Source organism: Orcinus orca, chromosome 3, assembly GCF_937001465.1.
Source record: "Orcinus orca chromosome 3, mOrcOrc1.1, whole genome shotgun sequence".
In the NCBI taxonomy this organism is placed as follows: domain Eukaryota; kingdom Metazoa; phylum Chordata; class Mammalia; order Artiodactyla; family Delphinidae; genus Orcinus; species Orcinus orca.
The window spans coordinates 183,954,976-183,971,319 of record NC_064561.1 but is presented as its reverse complement, the minus strand read 5'-3'; the positions used below and the strand labels follow the sequence as shown (position 1 = coordinate 183,971,319).

At 63.5% G+C, this 16,344-nt stretch overlaps 1 protein-coding gene across 7 annotated transcripts; it reads right to left on the bottom strand.

The window, feature by feature from the left end:
* Nucleotides 1–2,818: 2,818 nt before the first annotated feature.
* On the bottom strand, nucleotides 2,819–12,360 carry IRX4 (iroquois homeobox 4). Of its 7 annotated transcripts, none has more exons than XM_033436618.2 (6): nucleotides 11,702–12,360; nucleotides 7,402–7,546; nucleotides 6,662–6,913; nucleotides 5,479–5,591; nucleotides 4,607–4,935; nucleotides 2,819–4,199 (listed from the first exon to the last, which is right to left on the bottom strand). In XM_033436618.2, exons 2-6 carry the CDS (start codon nucleotides 7,444–7,446, stop codon nucleotides 3,376–3,378), a joined length of 1,563 nt encoding a protein of 520 aa, XP_033292509.2. In that variant the 5' UTR covers nucleotides 7,447–7,546; nucleotides 11,702–12,360; the 3' UTR covers nucleotides 2,819–3,375. The 7 variants fall into 7 exon arrangements, with proteins under 7 accessions (XP_033292509.2, XP_033292511.2, XP_033292510.2 ...); XM_033436620.2 differs by lacking the exon at nucleotides 11,702–12,360 and adding an exon at nucleotides 11,497–11,640; XM_033436619.2 differs by lacking the exon at nucleotides 11,702–12,360 and adding an exon at nucleotides 9,923–10,058.
* Nucleotides 12,361–16,344: the final 3,984 nt, after the last annotated feature.

Genomic DNA, 16,344 nt, shown 5'->3' with positions numbered 1-16,344 from the left:
AAGAAGAAAAAAAAAAAGGAATCATCAGTGGCGGTTGGAGGGTCGATAAAGCTTTTAGATTTGGAGACGTTTTCTGGGAGACCATTTCCTGAGGCTAAGAGCTGTTAATGGCGCTTAAGGAATTATCTTAGCCCCGCCGGCAGGAGAGCCGTATATTTCCCGCGCCTGTTCCCCTGTCGGGTCTGGATATGCCGCTGTCAGACTCGCTTAATGAAAAGTAACGCGCCGCTGATTACAGTTTTATTTGGGCTCTATGTAAAGAGCGCCGTTAATTTAGCATCCCCTCCTTGGTGTGTTTGAATTTGCCACGCCTGAGTGGCTGAGAGCATCGGTCCCCCGCGCTCCTCTCTGACAGCCTCCCTGGGAGGAAAGTGGGCCCTCACCCCACCGACAGCGACCTTTCCCCCGCAGCGGCCACTCCTAAAATTCATTCCCGCCCCCCACCTCCCTCGCCTTGGGGTTTCCCCCGACCCCTGCTCTGAAGATCAGCCAGAAGGTGGGTAGGAGTTCCCACAGTGACCCTTCCAGAGTGAGCCCCAAAGGTCAGGGGTGTGGGTCGAAGTGACGGTCCCAGCTCTGGGGGCGTCCTTTTGGGCGAGTCGCCCCTGGGATGTGGCTGAACCCCTCCTCTGCACTTGATGTCTTTATTTCACAGTTTTTCAGTTTAATCCAATAAAACCTTTCGGTCAGCCATTTCCACCAAGACTTGGGGGCTCCTGCAGGGTGGGATTCTGCGGGGACAGGAGGGCCTCTGCGCCCTGGCGTTGCCGGGCGCCTGCGTTCCCGAGGGCAACAGGCTAGGGCAGCAGGAGCCGTCTGGGCCGGGGAAGGGGATATGGGGGGCCGAATCCGGGAAGGGCCCGCTCTGGAAGGATCCGGAGTCAGACGCAGCCTGGCCTGCAGCTCGCGCCCAGCCGCGCGCCCTGCCACCCGGGGCCCGCAGCCTGGGGTTCCTGGGCTTTCTGGCCCCGCAGCCCCTTTCCCGCCTAGCCAAGCCGCCTGCGTCCAAGCCTTGTTTTGCTCAAAATGCCTGGCTTTGTCTAGGGCTGGGGGGCGCAAGGCAGCAGTCCTCCGCACATTAAAATTCCTGGCGTCTCAGCCTCGGCCGCAGCATCTCCCCCGAGACTCCACTTTCGCTATTACTGTCAAGTACCCTTGACTCTTTATTTTTGCCCTTTTATCTATTACAACTAATTCGAGTTCTTTTGCCCTTTTCAGTCTAAGACGTGGGCTTTCTTCAAAGCCTCCCCCTGCCAGCGAGCTCTCGGAGCGCGGAGCCTTTAGAAATTGAGGGGTTTACTGTCAAAATGAAAATTTCACTTCAAATTATCTTGGTGATGCTTGCTCGCCAGGCCGGGGCCTCCCGCCGCAGCCTTTTGACAGACACATCAGCGGCGAGCTTCCGAATCCCGATAATATCATCCAAGAGAGCGAAAGTCAATACTGTGACAGCGCGCGGGCGGATACAATCCAATTACCGCGCGGCCGGCGGGGCGCAGGGTTCGCGCCCGCTCTCTCCGCTCGAGGACTGGGGTTCGAGGTCCCACCACTCAGAGTCGGGGCCGCCGAGGTCCGGCCATCAGGGGCCCATCGCTCAAGGGTGCCCCTCGCCGTTCCCCTGTCCCAGGTGGTAAAGTCACCCCAACGCCCGGCCCATCGGGTCCGCTTTCCAGCGCTCCGGCCGCCCTGACCTTTCCCAGTGGACCGGGATCCACGGGGCCCCAGTCCAGTACCACCCAGCCCATCGCAAAAGAAAGCCCGGGCCTCCCATGTCCCTCGAAGGCTGCCCGCCGGCCCGCCAGGCTACTCCTGTCTTCAGCTGGCGTCTCTGCGGCTGTCAGTCTGTCCGCGTACGGACCAAAGGCCACCATCTCCTTGTCGCTGCGCTGCACCCTCGGGCCACTCCACCCTTGCAGGCTCCTGCCTGGCGGCCCGTCCTTCCTCCGGGCACCTCGGCTTCTGTGAGGCCCAGTACAGCCTTAAGCAGAGGGCTTGCAGGCTAGCGGACAGCGCTGAGCCCAGTTCACGCTCGCCTGCCGCCCTCGAGGGGCGTTTGCGCGGGCTGGGGGGGCGGGGGCAGAAGCCTGTGGGGGGTCGGGGAACTGCGCAGAATCCACCGTGGGGAGGAAGCCAGCGATTTTCCTCCAGATCAGACCTTCTGGCTGCCGGCGAGCTGGGCTCTGCCGTGGTGGGGGAACCGGGTTTCTGGGCGAAGCCAGGGGTCCGCAGGACCCTACGGGAGGCCGGGGAGGCTCACGTCCTCCCGCACCACCCCTAGGCCCTTCCTTGCAGCCCCGCCTGGGGTCTTCGTCCTGCTAAGCACTTCCCTCTCCCTGAGCCGCACTCACAGGCTGCGAGTATCTCGGCAGGTCCCCGCCCCTCCCCCCCGGAGGCGGAGTTAGGAGGCCGCAGCGTCAAGGAGGGCACCTCACTCCCGCCCAGGAGAGGCTGAGGGCAGTGACGGCCCCGCATCCCTTCCCCACCAGGGCACAGTTCCAGGGAACTTGGAAGTTTAAAGGTTATTCGTATCTAGCCAAAGAAACTTTTACTTTCTCAAAATTCTGGAGTCTGGCAATGGGAGAGAGTTGAAAAGTTTGGGGTCTCTCATCGCCTTCTATTCGGGAATTCAACAGAATCCTGTAAGTTTACTGTGACTATCTTTTTAAAACAATGGCTTTAAGTCTTGGGCTCTGCAAGCAACTCCAGTGAGGATTCTGCGTCAGCATCCCTCCCCACTCCTGCCCTCGGGGATGGGCAGCTTTCCTCTTCCAAGTTTCCAAATCCCTAGGTTTCAAATGCGTTCATTTTGCAATGCAAACACCATCACTCGGTTTTATTGGTTTTGTTATATTAGCCTCTGAAGCAGGCAATTATCGGTGTGAACATACATTAAAAAAACATAATTTTATCGAGTTAAGAGTGTGCAATAGTGTAAACTCGGTGGAAGTGGTGTTGGTGAAAAGTATGCGCGGAGGATGGAATCGGAAGGCCAGCAGGCTGAGGAGTCTTCACAAGGAATGGCGGCAAAGCCTCAACCCAAAGCAGACAGGTACACAGACAGGCCTCGGAACGGAAACGTCTTCTGTGTGTAAACTTTTGCACGTAAACTTTTTGCTTCAGGGTGTTTCCCTGCTGCTCTGACAGCAGCCCTATCCTGCTCGGTCCCCGAGTCTGGCACGGCCGGGCGGACTCCTGTCCGGGCGCTCCGGGGGCTTGTCCGTGGCCCCGGGAGCCCGAGTTCAGATCCTCCCTTCAGGGTGGGTTGGCGACCTGAGCTTTGCCGAGCTCTTGCCTCACTTTGGAAACTCGGTAGAAAAAAGAGTTGTAGCCTGCAGCCCCAGCACCGGCTGCCTCCTCGCCCAGGCAGGCGGCCAGCTACGCGCAGAAGGGCTTGCCGCCGGCCTTGGGCGTGGCTGGCAGCTCCTTGGCTGCGCCGGAGGCGGGGGCGTCTTGGGGCGCGACGGGCGGGAAGGAGCGCGCCAGGGGCGTCGTCAGCACTTTGGCGCCCCCCGCCAGCGAGCGGCCCAGCGGCCCCGGGTCCAGAAGGGCGCCCTTGGCGCTGGCCCAGGCCTGGTTCAAAGTGCTGTGTCTGAGGATGGGGTCGTGGAAGACCCCGTCCACCCAGTTTCTGAGACTGGTTACCGGGGAGTCCTGGTGCCTGTCCAGGGCACCGGCGGGAGCCGGGGTCGCAGGCGAGGAGGAGGCGGGCGCCGAGGAGGGGGCCGCAGGGCCAGCGGGGCCATGGCGCTTGAGCATGCACGAGGGAAACTCAGTCTGGCCGAGGGCGGTGGCGGCGGCCGCGGTGGCCGTGTGTGCCAGGGACCAGATGCGCGGCTTGGCCTCGAGGCCCGCCGACGCCCCCGCTGGAGCAAAGCCCAGCTTGGGCTCGCAGGTCTGCGGGCCAACCCCCGCGCCCACCTGGTGCTCCGGCCGAGCCGCCGTGCTCCGGAGGCAGCTCCGGGCCCTCTCCAGGTCCTGGTCCAGAGTGGCCCCACCCCCGGCGGCCAGGGGCATCCGGAGGGCGCCCGGAGCCTCCTTCCCTGGGGCGCTGGGGCCGTCTGGCACGGCGGGGACTCGATCCAGGCCTCCATCCAGGGGTTGGAAGGGCGGCTTCAGCTCGCACTCTGGGGGCTCCCCCTCCAGGGGGTCGAAGTCCTCCAAGTCGCTGAGCTCCAGATCCTTCTCTTTGTCTGTGGGCTCTGCCAGGAGATAGAGTGACCAGTGGAGGGAGACGGGATGGCAGGTTAACGGAACCCCCTTCCTCACTCCAAGGACCTGGGTACGGGCCCACCCGGGAGCTAGGCAAAGCACCTGCGCCCTTATTCTACCTCCCACCTCCTCAGAGGCTCCCAAACGCCTACACGGACCTAGCTGATTTCAGCCTCATATCAAAGGCAGCAGGGGCTAGTGTTTCGAACGTGATTTTGGGTCTTTGAGCGTGCTCCCAGCTCACTGCCACAGGACCCCTCGTGCACAGGGCCTCACACACTCGGGGCCAGGGCATTAATTTGCCGCCTAGGCCCAGGAGTTTGCCCCGTTCCGAAAGGAACCAGCGAGAAGCCACAGGGAGGCGACACCCCCGCATCGCCAACCCCCCCCCACGCACCTGCACCTTTGGTGCTCTTGAGGGGCTGCGCCCTGGCTTCCTCCTCGCCCCCCTCTTCCTCCTCGCCCTCCGCGTAGGGCCGCTTCTCATCCGCACACTTGTTCCTCGGCGGCCACGTCATCTTGTTCTCCTTCTTGAGGCGCCGGCGTGCGTTGGCGAACCAGGTGGAGACCTGCGTGAGGGTCATCTTGGTGATGATGGCCAGCATGATCTTCTCGCCCTTGGTGGGGTAGGGGTTCTTGCGGTGCTCCTGCAGCCAGGCCTTGAGGGTGCTGGTGGTCTCGCGCGTGGCGTTCTTCCGCCGCGTGCCGCTGTCCATGGTCCCGTACCTGGAGACAGGCTGGGCAATGGGGCGCCGGCAGCGGCCCCCGCGCCGCGGGCAGGCGGCCAGCGCCAGGCCCACGCGGCTGCAGTCCCGGTCGTGGAGGTGTGTTTGTGGCGGCAAGACCTGGGTTTTACCCAGGCAGGCACTGCCTTTTAATGTTTATATTTGATTAAACTTAGATGGAGCCAGAGAGGTCTCCGTGGGTGGGGGAGGAGCGCGGGCGCGAGGCCCGGCCAGGTCTCCGTCTGTCTAGGTACACCTATGTCTCTTTGAGTTCCTTTATCGGGCCCTGGAAACCACACTTCAGCGAGGGCTTTGGGAGTCCGGACAGACGGCGTGGGGGCGGGGAAGGGGAGATGGGATGCCTTTATACCCTGGCGGAGGCTTGCTAGGAGGCCGGGATGGTCCTAACCCAAGGTCAGCCGGACGTGACCCGAGCAATGCCCCTCCTTCTGCCGCCCAAACTTTCAGTGGGGGCGTGGCGCTGGTAGGGGCGGGGCTTGGTGCTCCGTGGGGGAGGGGCAGTGAGGAGGGGGAGATCCCTCACCTGTCGTAGGGGTACTGGCCCAACGCCGGCTCGTAGGGGTAGTAGGCTGTGGCCGCTGCCGGAGCGAGGCCCGCATGCGCAGATCCCGGTGCGTCCTTGGAGTCGAAGCTGTTCTGTAGGAGCCGGTGAGCCTGGGGTCGCAGCTTCCCGGATGCGACCCAGCTCGAGCCCCTCCCCTAGGATCACTGGCTCCTGCCTCACTCTCACAGACCACTGGGCCGCCCCCCATCCTCCCCACCCCCATCTGCATCACGCACTCCCAGACTCTGCCTCGGGCCCAGGCAGCGAAGGAGCCCCAAGACGTGGAGTGAGGAGGAGCAGACTTGGGGGGTGTTGGGGGAATAAGGAACAGGAGAAGGGGGATGGGGGGAGGATAGGGGGAGGGACGGGGAGGATGGGGGAGGGAAGGGGAGGATGGGGGAGGGAAGGGGGATGGGGGAGGGAAGAGGGGATGGGGGAGGGAAGAGGGGATGGAGGGAGGGAAGGGGAGGATGGGGGAGGGAAGGGGAGGATGGGGGAGGGACGGGGAGGATGGGGGAGGGACGGGGAGGACGGGGGAGGGAAGGGGGATGGGGGAGGGAAGAGGGGATGGGGAAGGAAGGGGGATGGAGGAGGGAAGGGGAGGATGGGGGAGGGAAGGGGAGGATGGGGGAGGGAAGGGGAGGATGGGGGAGGGAAGGGGAGGATGGGGGAGGGAAGGGGGATGGGGGAGGGAAGGGGGAGGATGGGGGAGGGAAGGGGAGGCAAGGAGGTAGGGGGAGAGATGAGGGGGGAGCGACTGGGGGACAGCAGAGGAGGAGGGTGAAGGAGGGAACGGGGGTGGTGACAGGAGGGGAGGAGAGAAGTGAGGGGGAGGGAGGAAGAGGGCGACCGGGAGGAGTGAGGGACAGGGGACCCAGGGGACCCAGCAGGCTGGAGCGAGCTCCGACAGAACCAGACATCTGACCCCAACTTAACAGCAAGCAGAAAACAATAAATACATTAAATACAACGGCCCACCTGCCAGGACACCCCCACCCTGGGGATGATGGGGCTCCGAAGGACCAAGCTAGGCGGCTCAAAGCCGAAGGTGTGCTTCTCCCAACTCCCTTGCCTCCAGAGTGCGGGAAAGTGAGTCCGGCAGATCGAGGGGTAGGGGCATGCGCGGCAGGGATTAGCTTTGACAAACACCCCCTCCCCTTACCAGCGAGTAAAAGGCAGACGCCTCAGAACCGTAGGTCACGTAGTTGCCGTAGCCCTGCGAGCCGCCGTAGGGGCCCCCATAGACGCCAAGCGCCGCCGCTGAGTTCAGCTCGTGGCGCGCGGTGGCCAGCAGCCGGCTCTCGTAGACCGGGCAGTAGACGGGCGCCTGGGCTGAGGCAGCCGGCCTGGAGTCGGCCAGCGTGCGGCCACCGGATTCGCAGCACGTGCTCAGGGAGTTGGTGGTCATCAGGAACTGTGGAGAGAGGAGCCGCGAGGAAGGGCGGGGCCCCCGGGCGCGAGGCTGCTGCCCTGGGCCTCAGTCGGCCCCACGTGCAGCCCAGGAGCGCGCACCCCGTGTCCTCGGTGCTCCCGCCATCCACAGCGGGCCGCGCGTTCCTTCCCGTGGCGAGCTTGTGCTCCTGGCCTCCTCCAGCCACATGGGGCCCAGCCCGACCTGGCCCGGAATGTTCACACCCTCCCCGGGGTGGGGGGTGTTGGTTTCCAAGGCCGCAGGGCTCACGTCCTCTTGTACACGTCTATCCTGGGTCGCTGGGCTCCCCGGGGGCGCAGCCTCAGAGCCCAGGAGGGGGTGGAGGACAAACGAAACGGGATATGGGGCCCTGCCGGTCGGATTTCCTCAGCGCCTCTGCCCTCCCCCGGGTCGGGCGCGAGTGGTATGTGGCACAGACCCTGCTCACTGCGAGGCGACAGCGAGTTGCTGGCCTAGCGGGGCCCCCTTACCTGGGGTGCCGAGGAGTAGGGGTACCCAAACTGCGGGTAGGACATGGCGGGCGCGGCCCGGGGTCGACGGGCGGGGCCGGCGGGGTCCTGCGCGAGGGGGACGGCGTGGCGCGGCCACTGCTCCGGGGCCGCCGGCTTCTAGGCGCTGGGCGGGCAAAGCAGAAGAGCGGGTTAATTCAGACACGCGCTCCGCAAACTTTTCCAACTGGGTAGGAAAGTGAGCCGCGACGGACGCGGCGATCCTTTTAGCTTCACAGTCCGGAGCCTCCAGGGGGCTCTGGGACCGACCGGCCTCGCAGCGGCGACACAAATACATATTTTGCAAAAAAGGAAAAAAAAAATGAGTCGTGCGAATCCGTCAAGTCAGCGGCGCGCGGCTTTAAGCGGCGGAGTCTCTGACGTCAGCCCCACTCCGCGCACCCCGGCCGGGCGGCAGACGCGTGGGTCGCTCGGCCGCGCAGCCCCGGGCGGAGGGCGCACGGCTGTAACAAATGAATGTCATCCGCGGAGTCAATAGCGCCCCGACGAACCGTGTTTCTCCTTAGTCACCGAGGAGGGGAGGCACTTTTAATTAGAAATTAATTAATGAGCAGCTGCTCCTTTCCCACCCCACTGTAATCATTAGTCTCAATTACAAATGAGACATATGAGGGGTCTACGAGGGAGTCTTCACCAGAGATGTAATCAACAGTTAAGATTAGCCGCGCGTTGGCGCAGCCGGCCGACCGGCCGGGCCTCCGCTCTCCGCGCACCCCTCCAGGTGGAAGGAAGGCAGCTCCGCGGGCCGGCGCGCGGCGAAGGAAGGCGGCGCGGGCCCCACTATTGTTTAACCGGGACTCAGCAAAGCCTCCCACCAGTTCGAACCCTACACCGGGCTGCAATTCCAGAAGCAGCGCGGCTACCAGCGCGTCTGCATCTGGAGGCCAGAATGCCCTCAGTGTGTGGGTCTGGGCCTTCCCCAGAGCCCGCCGCCCCAGGGCTCGGTGGGCCAAGTGGGCTTGCCACTCTAGGCCGCCGTGTTCCCGGGGAACAACCCCCTCCTCGCCCAGCAAGTTCCAGCTCGGCGCACGGGCCCTCCCTTTTCTCCCCCACCCGCTCCCGCGGGCCGCCCTCCCTCAAGCCTCCCCCTGCCCCTCGCGGCTCAACCCGGGACTGCCAGACAGCCCAGCGCGGTCGGACGAGCAGCTTTCCCGACTCGGCTCCGGGGCCCCTCCTGCTGCGCTCGCTCCGCCCGGCGACCTTCGGGCCTAGGTACGGGGGAGGGGCGCCCTTCCCTGCCCAGGGCACAGGGAGCGGTCTGGGGAGCGGTCGAGCGCCCACCCCTGCACTTCCCCAGCCAGTCCCGGCCCTGGGCCCTTGCCCGAGTCCAGAGTGGCGGCCAGCGCACAGGCGGTAAGGGGACGCCCGGGCCACCCGGAACCCCGGCCCGCCTCTTGCGCCGCCACCCTCCGGGGGCCGGGCTCGCCCCTGCTTCTCCCGCCCGGCCTGGCCTCCCGCGGTCGCCGGGAGGGAGCCGTGCACGGCGGCGCTGTGCTGACTTGCTGGGAAAGAGTCCTGGGTTCAGACCTGTGAATCGCCCCGGGGTCACCCTCTAATTAATGACGACGTTCTCGCCCTCTCCCCAGCTGCAAGCCTGCCTCCCAGAAACGGAATCTGCCCGCTCTGACAGCTCGGTTGAAGGTGATTGATGAGTATCTAGAGACCACAGCGCGCATCATATAATATCTGCTGCGTAATTGCTTTAATTTACAGATGAAAGTGCGAGTTCTCCGATCCTGTTGGACCGCAGCCGGCCACGTCCGAGCTGCTTGCAAGGAAAATCATCGGAAATAATGAATAGACGCTCCATGCAAATTATTCAGACAGCTTAGCGTCTGTAGCCGGGAGAGATATATAAAGAACACGAGTCAAATGACATTAATAATTGTTTTGGAGTTCTGTATTGATTTCGTGGCGGCCGTGTTTATTTCTTTCTCACCTGAATTGCTAATATCACCTTCCTGTAAATAATAAGAAACTAGCCACCGGGGCTTCTGGGCAGAAATGAATCTCTCAATCTCTCTCTCTTCCTCCTCTGCTCCTCCCCTCCCCCATTCTCCCTCCTCCCATCTCCTTCCAGTTTTCTGGCTTCTGCTGAGGCTTTTACGGAACATCCTCCTACTTTCCATTATTTGTTTACAAACAACTCACTCTCCCCCGGCAATGAGGCCGGGGGCAGGAAGGCGCGGGAGCCCAGGGTGGCTGAGGGCTCAGCAACTTCCACAGGAGGACGGCATTCAGCATCCTTTCCTCACTCCATTCCCGTGGCCGTGGCCCCGGCCCCGGCGATTGTGAGCGCTCAGCGCCGGGGAGGAAGCCACCGCCCAGGTCCCAGCGGCCAGCGCCTCGGGGCTACCGCTCGCCGCGCGTGCCTCGCCCAGGCCTGCATTCCCTTCCGTTTCCGTCCCCGGAGACTCGGGCCGCAGCTCGCGGGGAACAGTACCCCTGAACGCGCCCCATTCACCTGAGTAGACGTGCTCACCCTCGGAGCCGGGTAGGCACAGCCGGTCCGTGGGGGCCTCTGGGGGAGAGGTTTCAGGGGCTGCCGTGACCATCGCTGCTACGTTCTCCGGTTTTCCTTTCCAGCCTTAGTGCGTAAATAGACACTCCCAGTTCCCGCCCGCCCGTTTCTCGCGGGCCACCTTCTTTCCATGATCTTGAAATCCTGCTCACCGGCGGCGCTTTCTCAGGGCCCTGCACCTTGATCCTCCGCTTCCTGCCCCAGGCCCAGCCCAGGCTGCTGCGTGAGGGGCCGCCCCGCCCCCGTTTGGGGTAGCTTGGGGCTGCCGGAGGAATCGCGCGACCTTGCGGGCCGCTCACGCAGCCCCATGGAGGCCACGTTAGCCCGTCTGTCTCCAGCTGCGGGCACACCCCTGACACCCCGCTGACAACCTGTCTGCCGGAACCCGGGTACTTTCTGGGCCATCTTTGCCCCCTAGGTAATACAGGAATAACGAGCCCGTGCTCTTTCCAAAAAGGCCCAGCCTTGAGCTGAGGAACCCCGGGTTTCCTTCCCAGAGCAGACAGACAGGAGTGTCAGAATCTCAGGCACCATCAGCTACACGTACCTGCATAGACGCGGCTTATACTGAGCCCACGTCCCTCGAGGGACCCCCGGTTCTAAATACACCCGTGGGCAGGACCTGCCAGAAACCACGAGGTTCCCCACGGGCAGGGCGGCGGCTAGGATTTGGTCAGGTGCCCCCACTGTCTGCTGAGCTCGAGAGGAGCCCAGGGCGAGGGGGTCTGAGGACGATTAGCCCCAAATGTTAGGGGTCCGCAGGTACCCCCTTTTGCCCAGAGATGATGTCGGCCGTCGGAACCACGGAGAGCCTCTGGGTACAGAGCTCGCTTCCAGACCTTCCTCCGCTCCCGGCGGGGCTTCACCCCTGACACCAGCTGAGCTTCCGCGGTTTGGCCGATTCGGCCCCGGGGGCCACCGCGGTCCCCCGCATCCAGAGCCGCGGGGGGCGGGGAGAGGGGCTCTCTCTAGCCCAGAGAAGTTGACCCGAGCCAGAGGGCAGGGGCGGGAGCTCACAGCCCCGGACAGGGGCCTTCTTATCTAAGGCGCAGGGCCGAGCCCTGGTGGCGCGCGGGCCGCCCACTGCTCGTGGACACCCGTGCGGGGTGTGGGGCTCAGGGCGTTCCAGGTGTCCGTGCGCCGCACTCGCGAACCCCGAGGGTGGCAGGTCGCTCCTTCGCAGCCTCTCCTCTGGGGTCCCCCGCGAAGCCAGGGCGCGAGCTGCAGGCGCGCGGGGTGAATCCTCCTCCCGAAACGCCCCGCATTCCGGCCCGCTCCCTCCGGCTCTCCCACCGCGGCCCCGCCGCTGGCACGCAGGGCGCCGCCCGAGCCGGGAAGGAGGGCAGCCGGGTGTCCCAGCGCAGGCGCCCGGCTCGGCGCGGCCTCCGCGCCCCGCGCCGCCCCCCGCCCCCCGTTTTCCGCCACTTGCGGCCGACGCGGCGGCCTCCAGAGACCCCACCAGCGGGCAGCAAACTTTGCGCCCCCAGCGCAGCAGCAATCCTAGCAAAGTTTGCGCGGCTGAGCCCACTCCCTACCTGCGCCGGGGACGCGCCCGCCCGCGCCGCTCGGGCGCCGGGGCCGCGGGGACCAGCGCGCAGCCCGGGACGCACCGGGGAGTCGCCGCCGTCGCCGCCGCCCGCGCCCCTCGGCGGCCGCGCGGAGCCTCCGCCTCCCCCGCAGAGGGGAGGGGTCTCGGAACCCCGGGGCGGGGGCGGGCGCGGGCGCGGGGACATCGCCTACCTGCGGTGGCGCCGGGCCGCTGACGGCCGCCCGCGAGGGCTCTGCGCGGCCGCTTGGCGCGCGCGCTCCGGCGGGGAGCGGGCGACAACTAATGGAGACATCTCCAGGCGGAGCACCTGGCGAGCGAGCGGAGCGCGCCGGCGTCCCCAGGCGCCGCGGTCGTCAGCCGAGCCCGCACCGGCGTGACGTGGGCGAGCGAGCGCGCGGCTCCCACCCGGCCGCCCATTAACGCTTTCCCCCGCGGACGCCGCGCGCTCGCCAACTTTCCCCTCCGTCCGGCCGGCGCGGGGTGCGCGGGGCGCGGGAGCCCGGATGAGGGGCGCCCGGGGGCGGAGGCGAGGTGGGGGCGGGGACGCCTGGCTCGAGAGGACACCGCAGCCGGAACAGGGTAGCCTCGATTTGGCCAAACGCTCGAGGTGGCCTGGGGCTCCTCAGGAGCCCTCGGGGGCCCTCCCCGCGCCCAGGCTGCGCTGCCTGGGGCCTCCAGAGCCCGGAGCCGTGCCCGGAGCCAGCGCCCCCTAGTCCCGCCTCCTTCCGCCTCCTCCCTCCTCAGTCCCTCTTGGCCGCAGTCTCCCGGTGCTGGGGATCCAACTGCGAGCCTGGCCGCTGAAGGCCTGCGAGCTACCCCTCCGAGTAGGCTGGGATCCTGGCTCCCGGGCCTGTCTCCCTCGCCCTCCCTACGTGTGTCCCTTCACCCCAGTGGAGCCCACTTTTCCCGCTGGGTCCACACTGATTCCCACCTGGTCAGGCTCTCAGGGCAGCAGGCCCTGGACGGGGCGGGAGCCTCGGTATGAGCACCAGGCTTGGGCAGGTGGAGGTGAATGTATCAAGGTGACAGAAACTGCTTGGGGACCAGCAAGCTTGTGACCTGCCCAGGACCGGACCACCTGACAGGGGAGCTTTTTCAGGCCTGTCCAGAGCCCTACTGGGCTGGGCCTCTGGCCTGGGAACACATGTCCACGTGGACAGCCTGTGTGCTTCTGCAGTCTGAGGCTGGGAGGGAAGGCCCCGTGGTGGGCCCATGTCTGGGCCTCTCTGACCCCTGACCCTCACTCAGGCAGCTTGGAACCCCTCACCCTGGTGTCCTCCCCCACCCTCATCATTTCCACTTCAAAGAACCATGAACTTGTTTGTCCTGTGATTCGTGGCCAGGCCATGACGGTTAAGGTTTGTCGACTTGGATGATGTCTGAGAAAGTTCCTTGCTGTCCCCTTCACCGCCCACGCCTTGTTTTCCAAAGCCCTGCAGGGACCGGAAAGGCAGTGCCTTCTGCCTGCTTCACCACTGGTGTGCAGGGCTGGTGCTGGCTTTGTCTCCAGGCGTTGCCATCTTTTCGTTTTCCCCATGGAACGGGGCTTCCACTGAGAGAGAAGGGGGGCGCCAGCCCCTGGCTTCCTGCCCTGGTGCCGGGTCCAGAGCTTCCAGTGGCTTCTGTGGGAAGGACCCAGCTGTGGCCTCTGGGCCTGCTCTGTAACAGGAGGGTGGGCCCCGTTCAGGCGGCAGACCTGTAGGCATCCACCCAGAGGTGCATGTCACTGTAGCCCACTCCCTGGGCTGAGGAAGGGTGGTTGGGGGGGGGGTCCTCTTAGTAAGGATGGGGTGGGGGGAGCCATTTGGTTCCAGCGGGAAGGGAGGGAAGGCGCAGTGCACCCTGGGGAGGGGCGGGGCTTGCCTGGGTCTCAGTCCTGTGGTCGGTGGTCGGCTCTCTTCCCCCACCTCCTCCCTCCTGCTGTGCCTGGCGCTCTGAGCAGCGCCCCGGGGCCAACAGGGACAGGCACGTCACCCTCCCCTCAGAGCTTGCCTGCACTAAGATTCTTTTCATAGCTAAGGATGAGCAAAGGCAGGTTTTGTGTTTACGACCTTGATTGGGTGATAAACTCATTTCACTTTCACCGAGGCCTTTTTAACAACAACAGCTGCGGAGTTAGGGAGCTCTGGCAGCCTGAAAGCCTCCGGTCCTGCTGGGTTTCTGTAACCCTGACCACAGCAGGCGCGTCTGGAGGCGGCACCAGCCCAGGAGTGCGGCTCCGTCGTCCTTTCCTGGGGGGCAGGGCCTCCCTTCACTGGACTCCCCCAAAGTCCATAATTGGATGCCGTCAGGCCTGACCTTGCTCTGGACCCCTGACCCAGTGGCCAGAAGCATCAGTGGCCGTCCTCTGCCCCTCAGCCCTTGCCCTCGAGGGCAGGGAGCTGCCCCAGCCCTCCTGCCACATTGCCAGGCCCTCCTGGCTCTGGGGAAGTGATGGAAATACCCCTGGCAGGCGAGGTCTCTCTTTGGCATAGGCGGAGTGGTCAGTCCGAAAGCGAGTCTGCAGCCTCGGCCCCTCTGAAGGGCCGCACAGCCCACGCTGTGACCCCACTTCTGGTTGGTCCTGGCTCCCCAAGGGAGCACGTTTCAATATATCTTTTGTTCTTCCTGTTGGCAGAGCCGCTGTGAAGCACAGTCTCCGCGCCCCCAGGGCCTGGCTGGGCCTGCATCCTCCCCCCCTCGCCTGAACCTTGCTGCGACTTGCAGAGGCATCTGGGGGTTGAGAGCCCACGCTGGTGCTGACTGGGCCGGCTCCAGCACCGCCCCCGGTGCCGCCATTGCCCGGGGGCCCGGGGGTCCATGGCCTCGTTCTCCCCTGCTCCCTGGGGACCCAGGGAGGGCAAGAGGCTCTCACCCAGGCCGAGGAGGAGGCTGCAAGAACTGGTCCCGGGGAGGACAGCCTCTGAAAGACCACTGGGCCCTGCTGTCCCAAAGACACTGCTGTCCTTGGAGGGCCCAGCCCTCGGTAACGCTCGTTGGCCCGGCTCAGCTGCAGAGCCGCGTGATGGGGCCCGGATCCCAGGGTTGCAGAATGGAGAGCAACACCTTTCATCTTTGCCAAGGGTCCCCTGGGACCCTGTTCCCCACCGGCCCTGGGACTGCAGGGGAAGTCTTTCTCCCTTCCTTTCCCCCCTTTGAAGTACAGCACCCGACTCGGAATTACTTCAAGCAGAATGTCAGCGTGTTTCCTTTTTGAGAGCAGCGTGGTGTCTGGGTTAGAGCCGGTGACCTGTGGCCCGGCCACTGCACGGCGTGACCTTGAGGGGACGGGTGGGCAGCGGGTGTCATGCCTCCCTGTCTCACCTCCCTTCCTCGTGAGGTTGGAAGGAGGCCAAGGCAGCAAAGTTTGGAAAGTTGTTTTTCTTTTCCCCTCACTTCAGGAATATGTGTGTCTGTGATGTTGAAATGCGTCAGCAGATTTTGGGGAGATTTCTATTATTAAAAGTGAAACGCTGTTAATCCAAACAATGTCTGTGGTCTGTATGTTTAAACTTAAAACATACCACGCACGGCCTCAAGAATCGCCAGTGTCCCAGCCCAAGAAAGACATCCAAAGGACAGGATGTTATCTTAAATTGCAAGTAAAGGTAACAGTACACACCATCGCCCTGGAATTTGAATATTATTTTGAATTCCTTGACACAGAGTTACAAAAGAAAATCTTTAGCAGGGAGAAGAGGAACTTAAACGTGTATACTCAGTGCATGAGCTGGTATTAGCTAGTATTCGTGTAAGGGACCTCCCCAAACAGTGCACATCCGATGGGGGATGGGGGAAGGACCCTCCAAGGAGGAGCCTCACTGGGCCTCCGCCCGGAATTTGCACAAAGAAAAAATATATTCCCCACGGTGGAGGGAAGAGGTATAGCTGCTTCCCCGGGGCGCTCATTTACGTGGGCCGCTCTCTCGTAACTGTGTGCAGGAGATACTTTCACAGATAGAAGGCCACAAGATACCAAGTGACACTGGCACAGGCCACTCAGTAAATAAGGGAGAGGGCGCAGTGGAGGCATGGCGCACTCTGGTCCCTCGGAGGAAAAGCGCATCGTGCGCCCACCTGCTCCCCTGGGTGCCCTCCGCGATGGGGCATTTTGACCTCTCCTCCACCCTCCCGGTGGGTGTTTGGGGTTCGGTGGTCTGTGGGAGGCTCCAGCCCACGCCCCCAGCAGTGCACTGCCCTTAGGAGGTTTGCAGGGTCTGGCGGGGAGGAGCGCCTCGCCCCCGCCCCATCGAGTTTGCATTTAGCCGTCCTGGGAGAGCTGGTGTGTCCACCTGCAGGGGTGACTCGCAGGGTGTGCTGCCGTCCAAAGCCATCTGAAGGTGGTATCTCCGTCCCCCGGTGTCCAGGGAACACTACAAATCCCGAATTAGACCCCAGCGTAGACGGTGGCGCCCCAGCAGTGCCCAGTGTAATGCACTGGCTTTTCATTACTGTGGCAGTAAATCATGTGGGAATGTTCTCCAGGACTTAGCTGATGCTTATATGAAAAAAACCATTTCAGAGTATTTTTGAAATTCAATTAATTGAAGGCCCCAGATAAAAGGAACATATTCTTAATGGCTACAAAATAACCCGGAGGGAGGCAAGGAGCTGGGCCGACTTCAAAGTGCAGCAGAAACACTTAACCGTTTTACTTTAAAAGTATCGAGATCAATGACTCAGTTAAAATTTCTTACACATTTAGCAACCTTTTCATCTTCTGTTTGAAAAATGACAGAGAGATGATTTTCTTTCTGGGGACACAGAAACTCCCGAAGAGGACCACGGCCAGCACCTGGGACAGAAGTGGGTCGGCTCTCTGGTCGGGACCCGCCACTGCATGGGGTTCAGGGCA